Here is a 26,654-nt window from a genome sequence, read left to right on the forward strand (position 1 = left end):
AAATCACACTACATTTTTTCGCAATCAACCTTTTTCTAAAGTTATTGCTGTCAAAATGCCAAAGGAAAACTCGCTGACAAGCCAGAAGCATTATCGAGAAATAGTTTTATTACCCCATGAAAAATGATTATTGTTTTAAGATAATCAAGTTGCCTTCATTTATATATTAGTCTTTGCTATGCTCTGTCTTTACACTATACACTTCCCACACATGGAGGAATAAATACTTAGCCCCTTGGAAATAAACAGACTTTTTGGACCAAATGCTTAAAGAAGGAATGGATTTGTGGTTAAAACACGAGGTGAGACAGAGCCAAGTATCATCAGGCAAATGTGACCATCGCTCAGTTTTTCATCTGAACAACAGAAGTAGTTGTGATTCAGACCCACTCTTTTGTCTCGAGTTAGCTTGGGAAGGCTGTGTGATGAGCAACATGATCCTGCAGGGTATGACTTGAAACCGAGAATGTTAGATGCTACCACAGCTAGTGCTGGCAGTACCACTTACTGTAAGGCCATCTGAACTTCCCTTGCTTGTGATTTTGCCAAAATTACCACCAGAAGTGGTTGTCTTTCTGGTGGGAAGCCTCTTTTCACTTCTCTGTAAGTGTTTACTCACAGTCAGCTGGAATATAAATGCTCAAAACTGTTAGCATGTATTCAATAGACTATGAAGGAGCTAAAGCTCTCCAAAGCAGCACTTGGGTATCAACTGGGAAGAGTGATACATGAGCATTTAAGAAAAAGCCTAAAAAGAGAGCACAATTTTGTATTAATTATTCAACAATTAACGTGGATGCATAATCACACTGCAAACAGGGCCTTATTAAAGGCATTAATTTCCCCAAGGTTTTATGTGCACGTATGCACAAAGACTGATGCCCCTGGAAGGGAAAACAGCGTGGTATCAGCTATTGTGAAGCCTACAGTGAGCATCTTCTGGAACACTCGTATCATGTGTTGGGCAACTGCCTCCCTTCACTCATCCTCCATTCACAGGAACGAACACGAGAAAGCAACGCACACTCATCGACCGTTTATAAAGCAAAGTTACTGTGCCCATCTGATACTGTAGATAATGCAATCTATGCCTGGCTTAATTGTAATTACAAAATATTTGTGGCTTGCAGCTGACAAGAACAGAAAGTAAAACAATAGTTCTTTCACTTACATAAATTCCCTCTACATTTTAAAGGGAGTATTCCAGGATCTTAAAAGAATAGCTAGTACTGAATTAATAAAAGAGATTTATAGAAGAACATGGAAACCTCTAGTGACTTCTAAATTATTTTATCTTAATGCTATTTTTTCATTTAGGACAGAATCTCCATTTTGGAAAAGTAATTCCCTGGGTGCTTCTAAATCATCCGACAAAGCATAAAACAATAATGCCTACGTAAAATGATTTCTTACAGTGATAATATTGGTTCTGCTTGCTCTGGAGTCTACAGAAGTACGACTCACGCAAACGTTAACCTTTTATTTATACAGGACACACAGTGGCCAACCACTGCTAGGAGAACATTCCTGAGACAATTTAAGACCTTCAGCTAACATGTCAACTTACTTTTCAAGCCACATAAGAGTCACCAGAGGAAAGAACCATTTGCCATACACATCCTATTAATTTCTGGGCATAAATCAAATTATTAACTGAAAACCACCAAGTCCTCCATCTTGGGTCATTTTTATAAACACTGCCAGCTTCATCTGAGTCTCATTTGTGCAAGTAATGTTTGGAACAATGTAATGTTTAAAACAAATTTACATTTGTTTTAAATGATCATTAAAAGTGCTCAGTGAAAGTGGTGCATGACTATGCTGAAAACACAGATGTCAACTCAGCTTCAAAAACTCCCAACAATGCTAATAAAGAAAAAACAGGGTTCATCAAAACATCACCTAACACTGTTGGCTCATGAAGTTACTCCAATTAATGGCAGAAAAAAAGTCAAGAAACTAGAAGTTAGGGGTTCCCAAGCAGAATCTTCTTAACAGAAAATGTTTTCATGGAATCACAGAATAATTTAGGTTGAAAGGGACATATCAGTCCAACCTCTGCTCAGAGCAGGGCCAAACAGATCAGGTTGCTCAAGGCTGTGTCCAGTCAAGTTCTGAATGTCTCCAAGGTATGGTGTTCCTCCCCTTCCCGAGCCCCTGTTTCTGTCTGACCACCTTCATGGCAAAACATTTTCCTATTTAATCAGAACTTCCTGGGTTTCAATTTGTCTGCCTCCCACCATGACACCACTTCCAAAAAAAAAAAAAAAAAAAAGCCTGGCTCAGCCTTCTCCATACACCCCCCACTAGGCAGTTGTAGATCATTAAGGCTCTTAAGATCTCCCTTTCTTTCCTTAGGCTCAGCAAGCTCAGTTTTCTCAGCATCTCCTTCTTTAACATGTGCTCCAGGTACTACACTCACTCTCGCTGTTCCCTTGCAACAGCTCAACCATTACTCACGTTAATCCTCATGACTGCCAGCTCATTCCTCAGAAGGCAGACAGATCTCTTCCTCTGTCAGAACCCTTTAAGACAGTGCTTAACAACAGGCAAGGATGTGAAAACGGTACACATCAGCTGTGATTTTCAAAACTCATCTCTCAAATTGAAAAAGCAAGGCTGTAACATGTCTCAGTATCGTCACCCACGCGTAAGTAAAAATCTGTTTCAGGGAAATTACATAACATGAAATCTCTACTTAAACCTGCCATATCACCACAAGAACTCTGATCAAGAACAAGAGCCAAATTATACAACTGCACTTCCTCATGTCAAGCAAACTGGAAAGTACAGAAAAAACAGGAAAGATGACTGATACTTACAACAACACAAAAAAACCTTACTGAAACCACAAAGACAAAAAAATAGCAAAGCACAGCTTTCGACACTATTCCTCCGACGCAGTCCTCAGCCACCAAAGACCTCACTAGGTATGGGATGAAGTTGATTTTTAAAAAAATGCAGAGTGCTTCATTTAGAAATACCTGCTACCTCATTGCTTGTAAGAAATGCATCCCTATCTGTAAACAGTTCCCCAACATTAAGATCACACTTGATTGCCAATGGTTTGGTGGGGTTTCTTTTTTTTTTTTTTTTTAATTATACCCTATGATACCATTCAGGATCCTTAAAGTGTTTAGCTGCAAAGGTGACCATATCTTTGGCATCAACCACGAAGCTCCACTGATGACCTAGCTCTGTAAAATAACTTTGAAATCTTAAGGCAGATTTTCCTTAAAGATTTCAACTTTGAAATACAAGCATCAGAAGGGAAACCCTTGAGAGCAACAGAAAACATACCACAGAAACAAAATAAAATACTTTATTAAAATATTTTATGTTGTGTCAAAGACCTTGGTTCGTGTGAAGCTCAAACGAGCCAGTCCTGAGCCCCATGACTCGCATGCACACACATGCACCACCTGCCACAGGCTGTAATGGAATAAACTGCTGAGCTGATGCTCATGTCATTTACAGAAGTCTAGACTTTGAAATCAATTTGAGTTTTAGTTCTCTCTTTCTACTAAAAATAATCCAAGAATTATTTAAAATGTTCATGACACCTTTTTTTTTTTTTTTTCAGATCAACATTTCCTCTTTATAAGTTGCTTTATAAAGTCATAGAGGTGGTTCATGAGAGGAACTTACAGAGGAGTTCAGTAGAGCAGTAAAAAATGAAATGCAGTCATAATAAAGTTTCTAAAAAGACAGGTATCAAAACAGCCCTGAATTTACTTCAGCCATCATCTTACACTTCCTCCTGACCTCAGTTTAAACTTCCGCAGAAGCCTGAGCACAAGGCAGACAACTTACACTTAAAAGGGTTTGCAGACTATATCTTAACAATCAGGTGATGGCAACTGCTCCTAAGCAGCTTGTCAGGAAACTGGCAAAGAATAAAACATTATGATGCTTTAGTCTATGCTTTTTTTTTTTTATTAATTTGACTACAGAGATTGAAATGGAGAGCTCAGGTCTGTGGCACAACTTTGTTATATCCAGATGTAAATTCTGGACAAAAAGGACAGATACAGAAAAATGCAATGGGATTCCTATTTTTTCTAAAGGGAGACCTAGAATGGGTTTCCTTCTCATTTACTGGTGTAACTCATAAACTACGGTGGCACTATAGAAGTAATTCACAATTCTTTTAAAAATGCTGGAAGCATTTTGCATTTTCTTTCTAAGCATCTCCGTTTGTTTGCGATGGCTTTCACAGTTACAAACACAGCAGACTGACTTATTTGTTCTTCTTTGCATAAAAAACGTTGCAAACTAAAGTAACATATTCTAAACGACTGAAAATTATCAGAAGCTGTACATCACCACGAATCCTGCCAATGAAAACGTCCATTTGTTGCCTGTTACAGAAAACTAAATAAGGCCATGATGTATATTTGTGATTCATTTGTCACAGGACAGTACAACAGCAGCATTTCTGAGTCAGAGACAAGGAACACGACCAACACTGGCTTCTTCTGAACACGGAGTAACCCGAGGAGTCTCCAGCCCAACATACATTACGCTTTCCCAACAACTCACAAATACCTTGTGCCAGCATAAACCAACAGCTTGTAAGAAATGCATCACTATCTCTGAACAGTTCCCCAACATTAAGATCACACTTGATTGCCAATGGTTTGGTGGGGTTTCTTTTTTTTTTTTTTTTTTAATTATACCCTATGATACCATTCAGGATCCTTAAAGTGTTTAGCTGCAAAGGTGACCATATCTTTGGCATCAACCACGAAGCTCCACTGATGACCTAGCTTTGTAAAATAACTTTGAAATCTTAAGGCAGATTTTCCTTAAAGATGTCAACTTTGAAATACAAGCATCAGAAGGGGAAAATATCACCACTCCTCCTTTCCCTTAACGACAGTATGAACCATTATTGGATTTTATTGCTTATAAACCCCTGATGAACATGCTATTGTCTAGGCTGCCAGCAAGCCAAGGTTTGCATTAACATTACGCATACAGGATGCAACTGTTGATGTACACATCCTATAACAAACACCAGTGTTTTGCCCTCTTCACTAAGTAGAAGTCAAAGGACGTGTGTAGCAAAAGAGTTCTTGACAGCTGGGCACTATAAAACTGAAGGCATAGTTATAAAATCACAACTCCGTTAAACGTGCACAAAAGCTTTTAAGAAAAGTCACACAAATTGCCACCTTCTGATCAAATGTCACTAAATAAGACCTAGGCTTTAGCAAATTAAAATCAAAGGTAATTTAAGACAAGAAGAAAAGAGATAGCAACAGACAGCAAAATCAGCTTATTTATTTTCACAGAATCGCAGAATGCCAGAGTCATCAAGGTTGGAAAAGCCCTTGAAGCTCCTCCAGTCCAACCATGAACCTCACCCTGACCGTTCTCAACTCCACCAGATCCCTAAGTGCTAAGTCAACCTGAATTTTAATCCACTATTTATCAAAGCTAGTAAAGTTTTGAGTTTTCTAGGAAAGCGAGTGCTGTCTGCACACACAGCTAGTCCAACGTGATGGTTTCAGAGCGTGCTACGCTACAACTCAAACCCAAAGCCAGCAGCAAGCAGCATTTCATGGCCAGACTGGTTGCGTTCCCGCCAAGCCAAGCCCAGCTTCAAACCAGCCAGAGACCGACGACTCTCTCACCAACAAAACCCACACAGTACAATTCTCATCCTGGAAACAATAACCCAATTAAAACTAAAACCTACAAAGAAATTGTTTATGATGGATGCAAACAGAAACAGTCTCTGAAGCTTTTGCAAATAAGCATGTGTTTTACTTTCTGACACAGTAATATAGCCAAGTATCAGCTGAAATTTCTTCACTTTTTTTCCATTTCTGAAGTTTTTATCATCTTTGGGTAACCTAACTAGAAAAATATGGAAAGCTTCAACTCTTCAGTGAAATACATACTGATGCACTCCAAAGAAGCCGTACCAAGCAGCCATCATTTTATACCTAAATGCCATTTAAAACAACTGTTCTAGACAGAGGATATACAAGATCTGCCTTTAAAAATGGAACAAAATTACCTTTTTTCTGTTTTCTACATGATTTCTAATGGCTCTGTTGTAAAACTGATACTTAAGCTGAGGAGTAGGGAGATTCTGAACGCATGGGAGGTGGGGTAGTTTGTTTTTCAAGTCTGAAGGTTACTATATTAAGTAACATTCTGAAGTATTATTTCGATAAAGGATTTATCTACAGGTTACTGAATAACTCTGAAAAACAGCCTGAAAATAATTTCAAATGTATGTGTCTGCCACATACAGAAATAGTTGCCCTGATAAAAGGCTGAGGTAATGCATCTGATTTCAAGCAAACTAATGAAAGTGGTACCAGAGTCGTATCTCACTACATAGATGGTGTGGGGTCACAGGAACCTCACCTCGTCTACAGGGTGGAGATAATCACCAATTTGCAGAACTCATCCTGAAAGAGTAGACACTAAATAACTGAGTAAGTCCTCTGATGTTTGAGATGCTATTGATTTCACTCAAGAATGCCAACTTGCTCCTTACAGGAGTCAGTCTTCCAGTTCGCTTTCAAATGGGGCAGCTGGTATGAGAAGTGAATTTTTCAAGAATGCCTAGTTTGGTCTTTGAGAGACTTGGTCAAGAGAAGACCAAGAAAAGAAGCTGAGTATCTGCAAGAAGGCAGTAACTCCAAAGGTGCTGCAAGACAGAGAAAATCTGAACAGTTTAAGGAGAAACTTGATGTGATTTAGAAATGTGGGCAGCCCTGCAGAGTTCAAAGGGAAGAAAGTGCATCAGCTCAACGGCAGCTAAATGGAGGATTAGACAGCATGGTGGCCACTGCTACAGGAATACCTAAGGACTTACTAATATTAAAAAGCGCATTTTTAGAATGTTAATCTCAACACACAAACAAACATGTTTAGTTTAGACACTACAACTGTATTAGAGCATGTAACATATATTGGGTCACACTGCCACTCAACCTATTAAAACAAGGACCATGCTGCCTAGGAAGGGCTTTAATACCCTTCCAAAATATCTCCCCCTTCATAGTGATGTTACCTAGAGGAAGGATTAAAAACATTTAATAGACAAAGTCTCCATTTCTTTATTCTTCATTCCTTTTTCCAGTTCTAGTATCTCTTTCACAAATGGTAATTGCTATGCAGAGTTCTTTATTCTGTAGGCAGCAATTTTCTCCCCAACTGACTGCTTTTCTCTTTTTAACATTAATTTCATGTGCTATTTTCTTGCCCAGTCAACCAAAATTGCCAAGATCTTACTACATCTCTTGGACATAAACTTTACGTTTGCTTATACTGAACAATTCATCACCTTCAAATCATCACCTCTCTCTCCAGTTCCTTCTCCATATTGTTGACGTTAAATCATTATGCTAAATAAAATCATCATTTTCTCAGTATTTTAAACAGCATGGTTCCCACATACATTTCAGAAGGAGATAGGTAAGAGAAAAACCAGGACCTTGCCAGCAAATCTCCTTCCCTTATAAACCCCAAGTATTTACTTTAATCCCACATCTTCTGTATCTCTTCATCAGTTATTAATCTATGAGAAAACCCTCACCGCCCTACCTGTAACAACGTTGTTCTTTTACGTAAGCAGAGACTGAGTGGGAAGTTTGTTGAGAGCTCCCGGCAAATTTGAGACATTAAATCAGATGAATCACCCTTATCCCCAGGCTTACTGACTCCTTCAAGATCTCTTTTTGAAGGACACTTTCCCTCTTCAAAAAAATCACGTGGCTTGCTCCCACTGTATCATATCTATCCGCGTGTGAACTGACTCCATCCATCACTGCACTTCTTTTATCAGCCTGCCTGGTAGGGAAGTTGGATTTCTTCATCTATAATTCACAGGGCCCCTCCTGGAGCCCTTTTCAAAGGTTGGGACACACTTGTTGCTTTCTGTTGGCACCGACGTGGGTTTTAGCAACACGTTACACACTGTTGTTTATTTTCAGCAGTTTCATGTTTGAATTTACATTCAAGCTCTTGGAGGAACACAGCTGGAGCCCAGTGATACCTTACACTTGATCTTCCTGAGGACTTTTCCCCACTTCTTCTAAAATGCATTCAGTAGCCACTTCAACTTGAGACCTTGCCTTTGATTTACTCCCTCCCTTGCTCCAAAGAATGACCCTGTTGCAAAGAGATGTGGGTGTGCTCCCACTTATTTTTTTCTCACGAACAACAGTGCAAAAACCCCGAATTCACACTTCTTCATTAAGAACACAGTTGTTTACCAGACGAGGAGATTCAACTGCTATAAATGAGATATGCAGAAAAAGAGCCCTGAATGTTGTCCTTTCCTTCCAAAGTAATCTGGCTCGGTGAAAGTACTTGCAATTTAGGATTGCAGTAAACCACAATTATGTAGATAGAAGAATAGGTTGCACAGAGAGGTTTCCACATCAGAAAAAGGTTCACTTTGAAAAAAGATTCAAAACAAGTTCTACAAAAGAAAGGAGTGGATAAAAGGGAGCCCAGTAACTGGGTAAAGAAACACCATAGATCAGCAGTGATTTCAGCAACTGGACCCCGTGCGTGTGGAACATCTATGGAAGGCAGCACACATGCAGAGAAAAGGCACCAGCATGACTCGGTTTTCCATTATTGTATTTTTCCGTCTTTCAAAAATGATTCAATGGGTTTCAGTTCGATGTTTTATTGCAACTTATAAAAAAAAAAAATCCCACATTCCTGGGGTACCCGCAGGTTTCTAATGTCACAGTACAGAAAGCCCACACCATCCAAAAGGCAGAAATGTTTATGGAAACTCAAAGAAATGAAGATCTTGCTTAGCTCACTGTGTGCTTAGTTTGTGATACACACAAAATGTAGCCAGACATACAGAGGAAACAAAAATCCCTTTGCAGGGTTTGCGTTACAATGCCCCGAGACGAGAGCAGCCATTACCCACCAGAGCCAGTCACAATTTTACCTGGGATATTTGCTCATTTTTTGACTATTTCAAATGCCCTTTTTGTTTGTTTTGTTGTGAATATATTAAATTCACTTCTGGCAATGCTTCCAAGTAAGAGCATTAACTGATGACAGGCAATCATGCATGTAAGTATGGAATTATCTTATGTAAGCATCGATTAATAATTTTATCTCCAGTATTAGAAGGAAATACTTACTTTATAACCATTTCCATGTACTAAACATTTAGTCAGCACAAATATTCATGTTCTACTAATAGAAAAGCACAATCACAGATACACACGGAGGAAAGACAGGATTGCTGCCTCAAGGACTATCAGCCCTGTGTTGCCTCTGAGATACCCAGATCTGATTTAGCCTTTCCAGGAAGTCAGATATCAGGCAGAGCAATGAATTTATAACACAGGCTGTGATTTACTCTAAGAGGCACGCAGGTATTGCCAGAGGAGTGGTTAACTTAGTCAGGATATAATGGAATTACATACAAGAATCCCTTGGAGGCCTTGTTTGGTGCTCTCATTTTCTACTTCAGTTACCTGCTTTTCATATCACTATTTTTTCCCCCCAGTATGCAAAAGCATGATGAAAATACAGTGATTTGTTATAATACAGTGATAGTTCTTCAATAAAGCAATTTTAAATGCAAATTACAGACTTCAAAGTTGCCATGCCTGATTGCATCACCTGGAAATAGTTTGCAGAGAGCAAATTTAAATAAACTTTGGAAATGTCAATATATGAAATGCAACTCATAAAGTGTGAATTAGCTTTAAATAGCTGATTTTACAGATTTTACAATTTATCTGTAACTATCTAATTCTAAGGTACTGGAATAGTGTACATTTAAGTAATTCTAGGATGATATTAAAAAAAAACCTGTAGCAATCATATCTGAACTTTTTAAGTATGTCATTTCCTATGAGTTCAAGTACCTACTCTTGGCTTGGCAAGCTGCCACATGTGCGAACAGCAGCGCTGATTTGCTATTCTCTAAAATTCATAGTTTGAAACCAAGATATTTAATGATGATATTTTCATTAATCATACCATAAAGAAATGTTCAGAGCATATAACTGGATAAAAAAAGGAATTATGCGATATGTTAATGAAGAACTAAAAAAAATCTCCAGCTTACTTAAGGTTCACTACAGTAGGAAAACACAGGTCTTAGTTTTACAAATTTGATTCCTTTATCTCCAAGTGAGTTTTTAAAAGTGAATTAAAAAAAATAAAGGTGACTGTTTAGCTTTGGGGCTTGATAATTGGTACCAAGTATCCTGCACACTATTGAAGGATCCATCTACTGCACTGCACCCTCATCTATTGCAGCATATCACAAAAGTCAACGTTGGTGTCACAAATCGACCCAAGATTTTATACTTCACTCGCTTTCCTTTCCAGATTTCCACACTTCCCAACTTTCATACATAAATTAATTCCCTTACCTTCATAATGTTTACTAAATCTGTTTGATAATAGCGATCTTGGTGTGCATTAGCAGCTGCTAAAGTGAGAAGATAATCATTCCTTGCATGGATAGCCTTGGAATTACACTCGGATCGTCGTGCTTTTAACTACAACAAGAAATGGAAGTTAAAAGATAGGTACTAATGAGACTTAAATGACCAGACATGTATTAAGAGTAAATTAACATGCATATCTATGTATTAATATAGTCCAAACTTTAAGGGATTAATAGCTTAATGGCTTTGTTAATGGTCAGGGGATTTCTAATGCATTTTTCTCTCATACAGTTGTAATTTCACATATGGTCTTCAAAGAACAGTTATAACTCCCACTGGAAAAAATTTCCTTGTAAATCTGGTCATATGCAATCCTGCACTCTGACTGCCGAAAGAATGCTCTTGTCTCATCACTTGTTCTAACAAAAAACCTTCCAAAATGTCAGTCATCTAGATTCCAGACAACTCTGGTCATATGCCTCATAAAATTAGCAGCAAAACGTTAAGTTTTTCTTATACTCACCTTTACACTTGCCTTCTGCAAGCTTATTCTTGACTGAAAAAGACTAAGTTTGGACCTGAAAGAGAAATTAAGAGAAGACATTACTGTCATATACCATTTCTAGAAAAGTACAGCATGATCAGGCCACTGCAATTTGCTTCTGCAAATTTTTAATTTAATTAACTTCTTATGCCCGATTTTTATTTGTAGTTTTAAGTAAAGCTTAAGGATCAAGGAAAATATTACAAAGTATGCTGAGGTACATCAATAGTACTTTCACTGCATGTTCTGCACAGCTTGCTTAACTTTTGGAACAAAATTTAAATACATCGCAAAAGGGAAATGGGATGGCAGCTGCAACTCAAGTTATTTTGGTGTTTGATGGATTTTGAGTTAGCCCTCCAGACACAAACTGCTATAAATTTGAACTACTGGTTATCTGAAGGAATGCTAATGCAAAATCATCAGTAATTATATTCCAGGAAGCTGGAGGAGTACCCATGAACGCAGACATATTTTTAAAAGCAGAACTGGTCTGAATTTCACATTTGGATTCAGAAAAGAGAAATTAGAGAAGTACTTTATTAACTATTTGAAAGACAGTGGTTTAAAAAGTAAATAAGAAAACAAAATCAAGTAAATAGCTATTTTAATCTGGACAATACTGCAGTATGAATCTGTCCCAAAATTCACAAACTCAAGTTTTTGGTTGTTTTTTTGTTTGTTTGGGGTTTGGTTTTTTTTTTTACTTTCTTCAGGTACTGCAGGTAATCTTATGAAAGTTCTTCTTCTCACCATTCAGCCCTCAAAGTGAAAGACATAAAAATTCTCTAATGAAACCATAATTTCTTTTCATTCCCTGAGAAGAATTCTGAGTAATTTCTAAAAATAATAAATAAATAAATTCACAAAAAAGGGTGAGGCAAACACCAATAAAACAGGCCAAACTCCAAACATGTGGGTTACTTGCTTTCCTGAAAGGAAGGAAATCAACCTCTTTAGGATGTCAAAGAGCATAAAAACCTGAAGCCCCAAAAATGTATCTTCAAAAAAGGGAAACAGTGTCCCATCCCCTCTCCCCCTCCAAATGGACTGATATCAAATTTGAGATCTGTGGAGAGAAAATGAAGGAAGCAGCCTTTAATATCAAAAAGGGTGTCAGTGTCTTTTGAAAATGTCAAATTAAAGCAGTTAGTTTAACTTCCTTCCTAAAGAAACCAGCCTAAAGTTACACTGTACTATCAGGGTAGTAGCGTGCTTGAAATGGTTACAAAAATGTATATAAGGAAAAAGAAGAAAAAATTGGCACAAGCTCATTGAAAGCAATTATCTTTCTTCCAAAATAATATCAAGTGTAAAAACTAATACAAGTACAAATCTGCTTTATACGCAATTATTTATACATATGCTATTATAAAAACATACTTGGCCTCAATATCAGCTTTCTCCCGCACTGCTTGAGCCATCTGTTCAGTCTCAAAATATTTCTTTTTGCCTTTAGCTAAATCTTTTACTGTCTCTTGTAATTCTGCTTGGATCCTTGTCAACTGGTCCACGCACTGAAAAAAAAATTCAGGAAACAAAACATTAATGGTTTTTTGCATCCAAATAATACTATCATCACCATTTTATGGCTCTTTATTACATTTTACACAGAACAACACAGTCTCCAAGTCACTCCTGGTCAATTATTCATGCCTTTCTTTTAAAGCCGATCAGAACATAAAATGTATTTCTTTCTTTCTGCTGCTGTTTAACTATTCAAATTCAACGGTAACTCGCAAATTGAACATAAAAGTTCTGAAAGCTTTGGATGAGGTAATTAGTTGAAATAATTGGAATACAATTGGGAAAAATCCAAAGGCAATCTGCTGGAGGTGATACAGAAAATGATTAATCTTTCCTTCTCTAAAATTTAAAACGCAAGACAAAAGCTACCATGTAAAACACAACAGCAATAAGAACATTTTGATAAACATTATTTTAAGAGCTTATTTTTCTTAGACTATTTCGAGAGCTTTCCGACAAATAGGGTTATATCAGAAATCTGTGTCATTCACGAAGAACACTTAGAGGCTTTCCATACGACTCAATCAGCATTATGACATACATTTCAATGTCAAAAAATAATATTGAAAGGAACAGCAGAAATGTTACTGTACTGGTTTGGGCTGGGAGAGCGTTAATTTTTTGCGTAGTAGCTGGTATGGTGCTGTGCTTTGGATTTGTGTTTAATGGTTGGACTGGATGATCTTCAAGGTCTTTTCCAACCTAGACGACTCTGGGATTCTGTGACCAAGACTGTGTTAGTAACCCAGGGATGTTTTAGCTGACGCCGAGCAGTGCTTACGCAGTGGCAAGGCCTTTTCTGTTTCTCACGCTGCCCCGCCAGCGAGCGGGCTGGGGGTGCACGAGAGGTTGGGAGGGGACCAAGGGGACAGCTGACCCCAACTGACCCAAGGGGTAGCCCAGACCATACAGTGCCGTGCTCAGCAATAAAAGCTGGGGGAAGGAGGAGGAAAGGGGGACATTCGGAGTTACGGTGCCTGTCCTCCCACTGTTAATGTGTGATGGAGCCCTGTCTTCCTGAAGATGGTGAAACACCTGCTGCCAATGGGAAGGAGTGAATGAATTCCTTGTTTTGCTTTACCTAATAAACTGTCTCTATCTGAACCCCCAAATTTTCTCACTTCCAACTCTCTCCCCCATCCCGCCAGAGGGGAGTGAGCGAGCAGCTGCGTGGGGCTGAGCTGCTGACCGTGGTTAACCCACAACAGTTACTAAAATGTTCAGCAATTCTCCAAACATCCTATCAGCTTCAAAAAAAAATTGTGGGAAAGGATGTCTGTTAAACAGAAAGGATCTACTTAACAAAACAAATGTGAATTATCAATGTCTAGAATTACACTATCTTTCAAAGAGATTTATAAAGATTTTCTTTTACCCAAACTTAAGTACACATAAGAGTGATAGTTCAATGCATTTATATTTAATTATAGATATTACAGACTAAATGTGGTCAATAAAGGCTCCAGGCAATACTTAGAGGCAGAGCCTCAAGCTAGCTTAAGGAAACCAATTTGCCTTTCAATTTGCCTTTCTGTTCTTCAAAGACTAGACCCGAGGTCCCAGCTCTTTTCACATCATTATCACATACCCGACTTCTCCCATTCAAGGTGCCACACGTTGTCCTCTTACTGAACACCCCTCCTAAACACCTCAGGCTTTTCATGACACTAATTATTAATGCATGTAACCTCCTTTACAAGCATTGCAAGACTAATAGGTGATGTAATCCAACAACGTAACATTAATCTCATAGTATTCAAAAAATAATATCCAGCCACCAGTAAAAAAGAGGCTTTTTGTTTCAATCAGTAGAAATTGCTCATCTTCTCACCACACAATTCTGCTCTCATTAAAAATGACAAATTCCTTTCTGGCTATAAAGTTTATAAAAATTCATATAAATTCACACTGAAACCAGTATTTGATGTGTGCAGACCAATAAAGCCATAGGCTTCACAAGGTAAGCTTCGTGGTGGGTGGTTTGGGGAGTGGCAGAGGGCAGGACTGGGTTGTTTGAAGACCTCCACGTGTATGATAGAAAAATGAAAGGTAGAAAAAATCTGTATATATTGGACAGCTGACAGAGACCTAAAATCATTTCAAATGGACCGGGGGTTTTGTTGCATCAATCGGTATTTTGATCCGTGAAGTCTCCTGCCGGCATCAAAAAATTAAAATATCAAATAACCTCAGTTGTTAACATGACCATTTTAAAAGCCTAAAATAATCTTGCTTCTGCATCTCTGAAGAATAAAAAATTGTCAGGAGACTGGATGCCATTTAGGGCTTTGGGGTTGGGCAGACACTGGTTGCACGTAAAAAGCTGTTTCAGAAGGCTGACAGATGGTTTCTTGTTGCATTGCCTCCACGCAGAGCGATTTTACTCTATTTGTCTTTCAGCCTTCTGATATAGATCCCTGCAAACGGCTGCAGTGGTGGCCACATCATCTTTCCTGAAGATACCTGATGAACGTACACTGCAGCTCTCTGCCTTGTCTTCCAAGGCCAATATAGGAAACCACACATCACTTATGGGATAAGCTTACAAGGTCTCTGGGGAAAGATAATGGCAGGGGGTGGGCTGCTGCCCTCAAAACAGCCTTCTCGTCTGCGTCCAGGAGCCGCTGAGTGAGGGCAGGGGATCAGTTTTCTTAAGAGGTCAGACATGGTCTACAAGAGACTCATTTATTACCCCTGCTCCAGAGTCACCTTGCCACTTAGCAATATTTTTCAGCAAATTATAAGGAGGTTTTCTGAAATTGTTCCAGTTGAGTATTAAAACAGGTCATAAAAATGAAGTTTCTATACGCTACCGAGTCCAGGAAGTAAAGGTTTAGAAAAACATCTGGAAAATAGAGATGACATTTCATCAAGAGCAACTCAATACCTACTGCAATCTTGAAGGAGACACTGCTTCTAATAGAAACTTGATTTTAGATTGACATTCCAGTGTAACATTACAAGTACTCTACTGACTCCGAATTTCAATTTTGATAAGCTTTTGTCTGGATGGAGGTCAGTATAATACATTATTTATCTGTTTGGAAATCCAGAGGAAAGCGTGAGAGACTGCACTGAATAAAACACTAAATTTGTTGTGGAGGAAAATTAATACCACCAAGTGAATGGTTATTCCATGTTGTAGAAAAAACATATTGCTGTTAGAATTCTTTGAACCAGAAGTACTGCCCTGACAATTGTAGTAACCTGTTCCGCTAATTCAAAAGGGCAGGGAAAAAGGAACCTCTATCATTTATATAAATTTAAAGAAGTGGTCCCCACTTCACTGCTGACTCATAAACGCTGAACTATCAGCACTTGCAGAAGAATAAAACTGGAGGTTATTTACCCAGTAAGGATACTATAAAATTGCTACAGCATTGTTTGGAAAGCTTCACAGAAAAATAAAATTCCATGGGACAATAAAACAACATTAATAAAGTTATTTTTTTTCCCCCAGAAAAACTGATACTGAACATGCTTTTAAGAGCTGTATAATAATTTGTTCAGAAACTGAGAATTCGTGTTACATTAACATCTATTTAAAAGTTTGTAGCCAAATGTTTTACAAAATAACTATTCTAGAAAATAACTGTTCTAGAACATATAACTAAGGAAGTTACAGTTAGCTGTCACTTTTTAGCAAACAAAACTGAAATGGCTTGTGGTTTGGGGGAAGGATTTTGTCTTTTACTTTGAATGGATCCTTCAGACTACCTTAAATTAAACCCAGAGGCGATGTTAATAAACGCTCGATAATAACGTCCAGGACTTTATTAGGACTACCAACTAATTGCTGAGAAAGTGTGTTCCACCAGCATTTCTATTTCTCTCCTTATGTTTTGTCCAAATCACACAGAGAGCATTTCAAAAGGTCATTCTTGAAAACTCCAAAAGATGTACGTTTGGTGCAGCGAAATCCGCAGAACACAAACACAAAATAATTAAAATATGAAGAGCACTTAGCTTTACATAAATACACATCACTGTATTTTCAAAACGTGTCTTACTGACTTATGGAAACAGATGGAACGTTGCCTTTTATTTGAAACACATCCTGTATTAAGAGACGTCTTAAGACATAAATGACTTTCAAATGCAACAACCAATTAAATGAAAGTCAAGCTTACTTTTGTCCTTGAACTACACCATTTTCTTTGCATGGATTAACGTATCCGTTATAGCAGTTTTGGGAATACTTGTGATACCTTCACAGCAGGTGGCTGGATAACCTTTATTCTACATCTTGAAGACTGCACAAGTCATTCCTTCAGGTTTAAGATACACCTTTTCTTAAAATCAGAACCTATTCTAACAAAATCCTCTTGCAATTGTCGCTGCAAAACCAATTCAACATAATTGCTGCAGCATTTATCACGTATACAGTCAGCAATTGCTGCAGATTTGCAAAGATAGTTTTGACCAAGAGTGTATCACATTTTGAAAGCCTCATTTCCAAGCAATTTTAATTCAGATAACACAGCTCAGAATTTTGATCCCTCTTCAACGAGCTGGCTATTTATTTCTATAACAACATCCATAGGAAGAGACTGAAAAGTACATATGTATTTTCAAAATGCTATACTAAAACATTTCTAATCTTTTTTTCTAAATAAAAATGACAAAAGTTTAAAGAACTTATAAAAGAGCAAATACCTTCTTCAACTGCTGTTCCTTAAAGCACCGTACAGTCCTGGCTGGTTCAGAAATTAAGTTTTTATAGTTCTCACAGATATTGAGTCGGGACTGGGCCACTTGCATTGTGCCTTCTAAAAGTGATTTCCAAACTGAGTACATGCTCCTAAAATAATGAAACACAGAAAGGTTGTGGGTTGTAGGGAGGGAGGCATTACACTGAAAATACAGGTTGGTTTACATAACAGTAACACAATTCCTCAAATAATTGCTTTTAAAAATAAAGCTAAATAAAGCACAATCCTTCGTGCTGATCTAGCAAATATGTGCACTTCGAACAAAAATTTTAACTGAAGTTTTACCAAAAGTAAAAATTTTCCCTCCTGCTCCTGTTTTGTGATTCAATTTTTTGTCAAACCGTTTTGGTTGAACCTGTTGCTCCAATGGAAGAGACCCTACAGAACCCAGCGGCCAAAGCATCAGATGTTGGTGATTTTATCTAAGATCATGGATTTTGTGATTTAGGCATCTTGCAATCAAGCAAATAGTTACAGATTGTTCATCAATTTTGCTTTAGCTGCCTGTAGTTTCTTCATCACGTGTAAGGGCCAAAACCAACTGTAGCTGTGTAGCGAGCTTTGCAAGGCCCAAATAATTCACCACAAAAGCTCAGAAGCGCCCAAGTGAGCAGGGAGAGCAGGGGAAGAAGGTGGCAAATCCCCGCTGCAGCTGGCAGAAAGGAAAGATTGCTGGAGCTTGCAGAGCCCAGGCACTTGGTGACAGGGAGGGAGGGGGTGGCGGGTATTTGGAGAAGACCTCTGGGCACTGTGGGTGTATCTGATGGCACAAAAAGCTTGATATACACCCAAGACTGATATTACAGTTTATTTCTTCTTAGACACTCAAGTGGTGTGAAGGTACTGAAAGGCCAAAACACAAATTTATCAATAATTTCTTCCTGTTTGAAATAAGACTTGTCAGAACACAAAGAACACATTAAAATAAAGTATCTCAAAACTTTTTCAAAATATTTAGGAGGTACTATTCAAAGGTGGGAGGCTTTCAGCACCGGAGTCATTTCTGTTTTCATGTTATGATCCACCTTTAATGTCAAGGAAACTAAGTTTTGTAAACAACTGTTTCTTGCTTTGCCTCCTCCTTGCTGTCAGATGTGATCTTCATGAAGAACGGCCTCCTAAAAAGAAATTTGTTGCTGTCTTTTCTTATGAAGAAATCCACATGCCTATTACTCTAACCTTAAAGCTATTTACTAAAATATATATTCAGATACAAGCATTAATACCCAAACAGGGTGCACAATTATAGATGCTGTCCTGTCTTGCCATTTTGTTTTTCCAATCTTCCCAAATTATTAAAGTAATAAACATCTATTTAAGACTAATCTCAGAATTTCAGGGGAAATAAAGCTTCATTTTTAACTGGCAATGCTCTCCAAAGGAAAAAAATAATGTTATCTACAGAAGAGCAGTGTTTCATTGTTGAGTAAAATAATTATACAAATTGAAATTATAAAGACAGCTATTTCGAGATATCCAACTGTGAAATTACCTATAATCACTTCGTTCATCAGCTTTTATTCCAAGCCAGTCCTTCTTTAAGTATTGGCTAGCCAGCTTCTGAATGCTCTGTTAAAAGAAGGAAAAAAAAAAAAGTTAAAAATAAGAAGAGGTACCTAAAATAACATTTTTGCTCCTGTATCAGACAAATAACCTAACACATAAAGAAGCAATCAATCTACAGTATTAGCAAACTACTACAATGCAAGACTGTTATTTTTACCCCTTTTTATATTTTTGTTTGACTTTAGCTTCTGTTGAGAACAATTAATGAGTTTCATGTTAATATTTTACATCAGAGGGACTCTAGCTGAGATCTACACATGCACACCTCAGCTCTGAAAATACGTCTGCATGTGACTAACTCCAGCAAGACCAATAATACAGGAGATGTTTGAGCAGTGTGTGGCAGTCAGAGGCAGGAATATTGCAAGTAAAATGTCTCAATTTTTCACAGCTGTAAGAATCAACATTTTTATTTAATTGAATAAGCACAACTTTGATCATTCAAGGTTGCACCGTTATCAGTGAACCCAAGAAGCTCTAGTGCTCACAGGATCAGGCCTTTACTCAGAGGATTACAATAGACTAGAGATTGAAAAATGCAGTTCATTTTTAATTATTAATGTTAATTATGCTCTTTAGTCTCTGCAATTCACTTTGCATGGTCTCAGAAAATCCATAACAACATTTTCATATTCGAGTTCAGGGAGCAGCAAAATTTAATTTGTAAACAATGCAAGGGAGGGGGAGTTGCTGTGGCAGCGGTCCCTCCTTTGGCTTGTAATCTCATTTAACAGTATATATCACTTATGAATTGAGTACCACCAAATGGAAAAGAGGATGTATATTATCTAACTCATGGAGTTGGCTAATGGGTTCACGAACACCGAGCAGCATTCCTGCTTCTTCAAAAGAGCCATCACCGGAGAAGCACTCTCCAGCTTTTGTATAAAAGTCTATTTAGCAAAGAAGTGGGAGATCTGGGTTGAAATTCCCTTCCAGCCAAGCAAAACCAAACGCACAGATGCTTTCCAGAAGACTGTATCCTGAGGAGAAGTCTGGGGTGAGACATCTTCGCCTCCGACCCACTCAACGAGAGGCACAGCACAGTACCATTTGTTTATGTTTTCCATACTGTATTTAAGATGTTATCACCTGCTAGGACAGCCTTTAAGTTCTCTTAGAGAAAAATACCAGAAGTATCTCAAAAAGCAGAACCAGATTTCATTCTTGCCTTACCAGCCCATTTGAAGCTAAAATTTATTACTGAGCTTACAGGCTGATTGACACTTTCACACAGAAAAATGTTAATTGTTGCTAACATATCATTAGTGGCAAACATGCTCCCTCATATTAAGTAGATGTGTTTCACCTTAGAGGCCAACTCCAACTGCTCTGAACTGTTCTGCTGAGCTGGGTACCAGTTTTTGGTGTTAAGGAATCTTACAGCTGGGTTTACGTTAACAGTCCTTGGGAAGCCAATTTCTTAACGTAAAACTCATGAACATGTGTCCCACTGTGTTGTTATTTCCCATTCTGAGCTTCCACATCATCCCAAGTTACCGTCCCTGATTTCCACTGCACCTTTTTGCTCAGTTAAGGATCATTTTCAAATTCCACATCAGTTATTTCATTTTGACATGTTCACATATACAGTCAGCAATACATTCCACAGGCAAAGTTAAGCCTGTAACTATAAGTTCCTGCGTTTCCATTGCAGTTTCTTACTTTTTTTTTTTTTTTAAATGCACAAATTTCATTAGGTAGTTGTTGAAAACTCCAGCTAAAAGGAAAAATAACATTTCCTTTAACTCTGGCAGAGCAATTTGTGATGACATTTGGAGCTTTATTACGTACTCCCACCTGGTGCTATTTTCATGTTTCCATCCCTTCCGCACCAGGCTCCACCTACAAGATCTGCCCCAAAATGCTGAACAACCTTTCACAAACACAGAACTAACCATGAGAAAAAGCTCACTGGCAGCTGAGGACAAGCTGTGCCAAAATTATAGATGCAAAAAGGTCACAACAGGGATAAATAAAGCCATTTTTGCAGACAGAAACCCTATTACCAATGTCAGCAAATCAACTATAAAACTAGCATGATTAAATGAGCTTAACCATTTATTTCCAAACTGAATAAGCTGGCCACCTAAATCAGTGAAACATTGAAGAGAGGGCTCCAGCTGCCTGTCGAAAGGTGTCAAATCGTTTAGTATTTATTCATGAAAACTGATAAACCAAGTGTTGGCATTTCATACAAAACTGCTCTAGGCAGACCTATAGATTTTAATTAGACCAGCACGGTAGGTTTGCTTTCTTAAAATTTATGCTGAATGTAATTTTTTTGTATGAGATCCTCCTCATTCTGTTCTCAGTAACTTCTTGTTTTGCTGTATTGGAACAAAGAATACCACTGTTGGGCTCAAGCGGGGAAGTCAACTAATTGTTTAACCTTTGGCATCACCCGACTTCACCCGCAGCCTAGGAGTGTGCTCGTTTCTTCCTCGAAGGTGCACATCGCTCACGTTTAAGAGGCTTGAGATAATGACATTTAAACGCAAGAATAAATTTGTAGAGAAGTTTGTGCAGAATGCTCTCCTGATTGCAAATACTGTTCGATGACACATTCTCTGAGTAAAGGCACTATCAAAAATTACAACGTAAAGCCCCATCCAAAGTTAAGTGAAATCCATAAAACCTCTCCTTCCTCTCAGTTTTGTACAGTCGGAGTGTCATGACTTAAAATCTTACTCAGGAGAAGCAATACTGCGAGGTTGGTGTATCCCCAGCTACCCATGAGCTCTGTGTCCCACTGTGCTGGGCACTCCATGTACCGTGCAAAGGCATGGGCCTGCCTTCAAAACTGTTGGTATCTGAAGAACCACTAAAACAATTTTTTGTATAAATATGTAAAACCGTAGTTCACCAAAGCGACAATAATGGTCTGCTCTCTGATGGCTGTGAAACAAGAAGGTTTTTTGATTTAGTTTTTCCACTTTGTTCTAAGGTTTATATCATTGAATCTGAAAAAAATTTCAGTTAATTGTTTTTGAATGATAGAAACAATTGATTGGAAGTACACTATTTTTAATCAATAATTATTGAAAGGTCAAAAATGTCTGAAATCCCCCGCAACTACTGTTCAACCTCTGCTCACCCTTTGTCAAAAGAAACATTCTTGATGACCCCGCTTGTGTGTGTTATTAACCCATTAAGCAGGATTTAGAAAGAGCAAACATAAAACAGCACACACAGACCCATAAACCCAATTTTAAATCATCTGAAGACGACGCATATTCTTCTTCCATGTCTTGGTTTTCCCTCCCTTCCCCCCTCAAAATGCACATTGTATTGCTGTGCTACAATAACACTAATATTACACATCCATGGGTACTTCAACTGTTTGCAAATCTGCCTAACAGATGGATGGATGGGACATAAAATTGTGTCAATCAATCATCCAAGGAATCAACACCTAGAAATGAAATTCTGCTGAACAGAAAGACCATCAAAAAGTCAGCAGTTTCATATATACTCAAATTCATTTTTCCCAGTGCTGCAGCTTCTATTTGATGTTCCCTGATACCAGATCTTCCCTCAAGTCTATTTATTGGTATTTTCCAATAAGGACAGTTGTGACAGATATTGAGGGAGGAAAAAAAAATAAATTTGCTATAATACTAACAGAAAGTAATTACCGACAGTAAAGAGAAAGATGTCCCAAATTAAAAGATCATTGATAGAAAAGTATGTGGTTTTTAAAAAGACATATTAACAATGCTTTTCACAGCAGTCCTAAGATCTTTATCTCTAATAATTGAGAGGTGCTGATGACAGCCAGCAGAAAGCACGGCAGGCACTAGCTGATGTAACACTGAGTTTTGGAAAAATCTATCAACCAGACAAATTTAGTACTCGTTTTCATTTAGGTGGTTTCAGTATCTTGCATCATTTTGATCACTTCTCTTTATCAGAGCAGAATCCATCAACCAACCAGTTATAATTTTCATTTCTACAAATAAATCTACACTCTGCTATTATTGTTGCACTGAAAAGGAACCTTGAATTGAGAAGGCCAGAGAAATACCATCCTCTGAGTACTCTCTAATATTCAGTGATCCAAGCAACTCCACCATAGGCTGTAAGCAAATGGCCCAAATAATCCCTCCAAGTGGGAAAAAGAAAATGGATGGTAGAAAAAGCCCAGCCAGAAGGGAGGGCCTTAGGCAACACGTTAAATTTGAGGCTGGCAGACGAGACGGGTGTATGGACAGCAGCTGCTGGAAAAGTCTATGAGTGAAAAACCTTCCTCTGGCCACGCTGTTTGCAGCGGTGGTGGGACCTGAAACAGCCAGCGACGGAGACGATGCGAAGAAGAATTAAAGCAGGAGAAAAGGGGAGAGTTCCTACCTGAAGCCAAGCCCGAGTTAGGAAGATGACGTCCTGTACGTTTAATATTTGTTAGCTACTACATGATGTCAATAGACTATTTCTCTAGTTTGAAGAGCAACTTTTCCAAGCACTGATCACTGACGAGTGACAAAAAATAATGCTTTTTTTCCCCCGTGGATGCATGCATGGCAATTTGCTTCACTGATCCTTGAGATCACTGCCTATGTATTCTGTGCCACAGCAGCAGCTTTCTGACATTATTTTGTTTACTAAGTGGCATTATTTTGTTTGCTAAGTACTCTTCTGGCAGGCAAATACTCCACAAGGGAGAGGTTTTTAGCATCTCTTTTATTTGACGACTTCTCTGGGAGGAGAGAGGTTACTCCCAATTCAACTGACTTCACAGCAGTTTGGAAGCCGGTGGTACTATTCAACACTTGCAAATTAAGGCTCTCCAATAGCAGCAAGACAAAGTAATAGTTTTAATATGTATAAAGTCTTATTATCAGACCCATCCATTGTTTATGAGCAAGACAAATTTGTTTTGTTTTATCCTTAAATGAAAAAGTTCAGTGATGTCGGACCATTATTATTATTGGGAGTTGCATGTAAGATGGAAAATTCTATTTTATTTCAGTACTGCTGGTTCTTCAAATGTAAAATTGAGAGTTACATTAAGACTTTCTTGCCGTCGTAAAAACAGCAGTGTGACTGATACCAGATATTTTTAAAATCACATTTTTAGCTGTAGGAGAGTAAGACGGGCTGAGAACGAAAAGAAACTGCCACATACAGAGAATCTCCCAAAAAGAGAAGAAAAAAACCCCGCGCAACTGAGCTATGTGAAATTTCTACATTTTGAAGAATGCTTCTACTACAAAAACAAAAAAAATAGATGCATCCAAAAAAAGACATTTCAGATGCTCGTGCTTCCCCGATGCTCTCAGATTTTTCTTAAATCAGTAAGATTTTACATGACTTTAGCTAGCTCAATGAGTCTGACTCACTGAGACAGCGAGATTCTTAGTGCCAAAAATTTCGTAGACAGCTTTATCAATCATACAGATGTTTTTTTCACAAGCTTGAAGAGTAACTTGAAACATATTTTACGCTGTTGCCAATCTCTTCAAAACAGTTGGAAGAAGGGAATGTGTGGGAGCTGCAAAGGCAATGCAGTCTGCGTGGTGAGGACTCCAGCTCCTGAATACAGAACAATTTAGTCTCAATATTAAATTCCAAGATAGTTATTAAGTGTTCACAGTGATTATTTAAAGTGGCATTTTATTTACTAGAGCTCGATTCAATAAAATCTGATGATTTAATGAGAATGAACTCCGTTCAGCATGGACTCAATTCAGGGATTCCACGCAGGATATGACTTGGTCCAATTTACATTATAAGCTGACGACAAAAACACTGTCAGACAATTATTTTGCTCAGAGCTTACACGGGGCCTTAGGCAACGAGACCGTGACTAAAGTGCTGCTGCAGCACAAATAAAAATGAAAACAAACGACATAACAGGCAGCACATAGACTGCCACAGCGCATCCTAACACTTTTTAAAAGGCACAGATCAAAACTATGCTTATCTGTATTGCCTTTAATACAGCTGAACGGCCGATAAAAGAGGTTTCCGTGTGCCTGCAGCATCAGCTGAAACACTCCCCAGAAACATGACGAAAGGCTGGTTATCTAATGTAAAGCTGCATCTTTCCCGGAGACGGGGTATCCCTTCCTGCCATTAGATGATTCCAGTTCCAGAAAATATGGAGTTTCATTCTTTCATTCACAATTTCTTTCCAAGTTGCTTCATTTCTCTTTTTTTTTTGATATTTGAGGCATGACAAGAAGGCAAAAGAAAACAAAGGGGAAAGCTGAAAAATTAATTTACAGCGGTTAAATATCACCTAGGGCGCTCTTGCAATCAGGTTTAGCAAAGGAAACATCAAATCTCTTATCCTTCATGGGTTTTGTTCATTTCTTAAGTTAAAAGTTAAGAGTTAAAACCGTTACTTCACTGGAAGCATATAATTATTATTTCCAAAACATCTTGCTCCTGGAGTTTAGCATTAGTTTCTAGATACAATCCTTAAAAGGGATTAAAAAACAATAAAACAAACCCCCAAGAATTGCGTATTCCACCATAGGAGAAGTATCTGTGAGATCCTACAGAAAAGAAAGGCAAAAGGCCAGCTACACATCAGTCCCCCAGGTTCAAGAAGTAATGAGCCTAAACCAGTGAGGATCATTCAGGAAAGATCATGGGATCTTATCCCAATGCCTAACTCTTTTTTACTCTAATGTGCCTAGTATCACTTACTGCAATTTGCAGCATGTTATACAGCAGATAAACCAAAAAATTACAACAGTTTTTTGAGCGTTTCAAGACTTTCTTAATGCCTTAAACATGTGCCTCTTCATTCAAACCCAAATTTTTCAGTCTTAATTCGTAACCTGCTTATTTTCTTTGCCCTTGATTTTCACTGGTCTCTCTCCAGTTGGTCCAAATCTTCCTTGAAATGAAGCAGCCAACACTTGAAAGACAGTACACTGAATTTGCTAGCTGATTTTGAACTTCAGTACTGTTGGCAGACTCACCTGCCACCCATCCTGACTCAGCATCAGTCAATTTAATACAAAATCCCAGAATCATCTAGGTTGGAAAAGCCCTTGAAGCTCCTCCAGTCCAACCATGAGCCTCACCCTGACCGTTCCCAACTCCACCAGATCCCTCAGCGCTGGGTCAGCCCGACTCTTCAACCCCTCCAGGGATGGGGACTCCCCCCCTGCCCTGGGCAGCCCATTCCAACACCCAACAACCCCTTCTGCAAAGAAATCCTTCCTAAGAGCCAGTCTGACCCTGCCCTGGCGCAGCTTGAGGCCATTCCCTCTTGGCCTGCCGCTGGTTCCTTGGCTCAAGAGACTCATCCCCCCTCTCTGCACCCTCCTTTCAGGGAGTTGGAGAGGGCCAGGAGGTCTCCCCTCAGCCTCCTCTTCTCCACACTAAACCCCCCCAGTTCCCTCAGCCGCTCCCCATCACACCTGTGCTCCAGACCCTGCACCAGCTCCGTTGCCCTTCTCTGGACACGCTCGAGTCATTCAACGGCCTTTTTGGAGTGAGGGGTCCAAAACTGAACACCAAATACGTGTACATCCTACATCCTCCTCCAGGCTATTTAATGATAATGCTGACTACTACCAGATTAAGGACAGGCCCTGAGAAATCTCATTCATTTTAACAAAGAAATATTTGATATCTACATGATTTTCCACACATTTTTCATCAGTTTTGTCATTCTACCCAGACCACATTTCCTGGCATGCATTTTAGGACCACCACATGAAAGAGTCAATAACATCCCTAAAGTTAAGACACCCAGCACCTTCTCTATTTACAGACCTGTTACCCTGTAACGGCAAAAAAGAAGTCAAAAAAATTACACCAAACTGGTGTTAAGTGGTTTTTAACACTTCTACTTGTTGCTGCAATGATCTTCTAGGAATTTAAATTAACATGAATGACTTAACTCTTCATCCCTCAGCACTCCTTTTTTTAAAAAAAAAAACG

At 38.5% G+C, this 26,654-nt stretch overlaps 1 protein-coding gene across 2 annotated transcripts in view; it reads right to left on the minus strand.

The window, feature by feature from the left end:
* Positions 1-26,654, minus strand: part of FCHSD2 (FCH and double SH3 domains 2) — a 167,235-nt gene that overhangs the window by 59,809 nt on the left and 80,772 nt on the right. For both annotated transcript variants that reach the window (XM_074860533.1, XM_074860531.1), the window contains exons 4-8: positions 18,679-18,755; positions 17,131-17,275; positions 12,331-12,464; positions 10,927-10,981; positions 10,386-10,514 (exon numbers count right to left, since the gene is read on the minus strand). In XM_074860533.1, the coding sequence (XP_074716634.1) occupies positions 10,386-10,514; positions 10,927-10,981; positions 12,331-12,464; positions 17,131-17,275; positions 18,679-18,755 (540 nt within the window). The remainder of the gene's footprint in view (positions 1-10,385; positions 10,515-10,926; positions 10,982-12,330; positions 12,465-17,130; positions 17,276-18,678; positions 18,756-26,654) is intronic.

Source organism: Strix uralensis, chromosome 2 (genome assembly GCF_047716275.1).
Source record: "Strix uralensis isolate ZFMK-TIS-50842 chromosome 2, bStrUra1, whole genome shotgun sequence".
NCBI lineage: Eukaryota > Metazoa > Chordata > Aves > Strigiformes > Strigidae > Strix > Strix uralensis.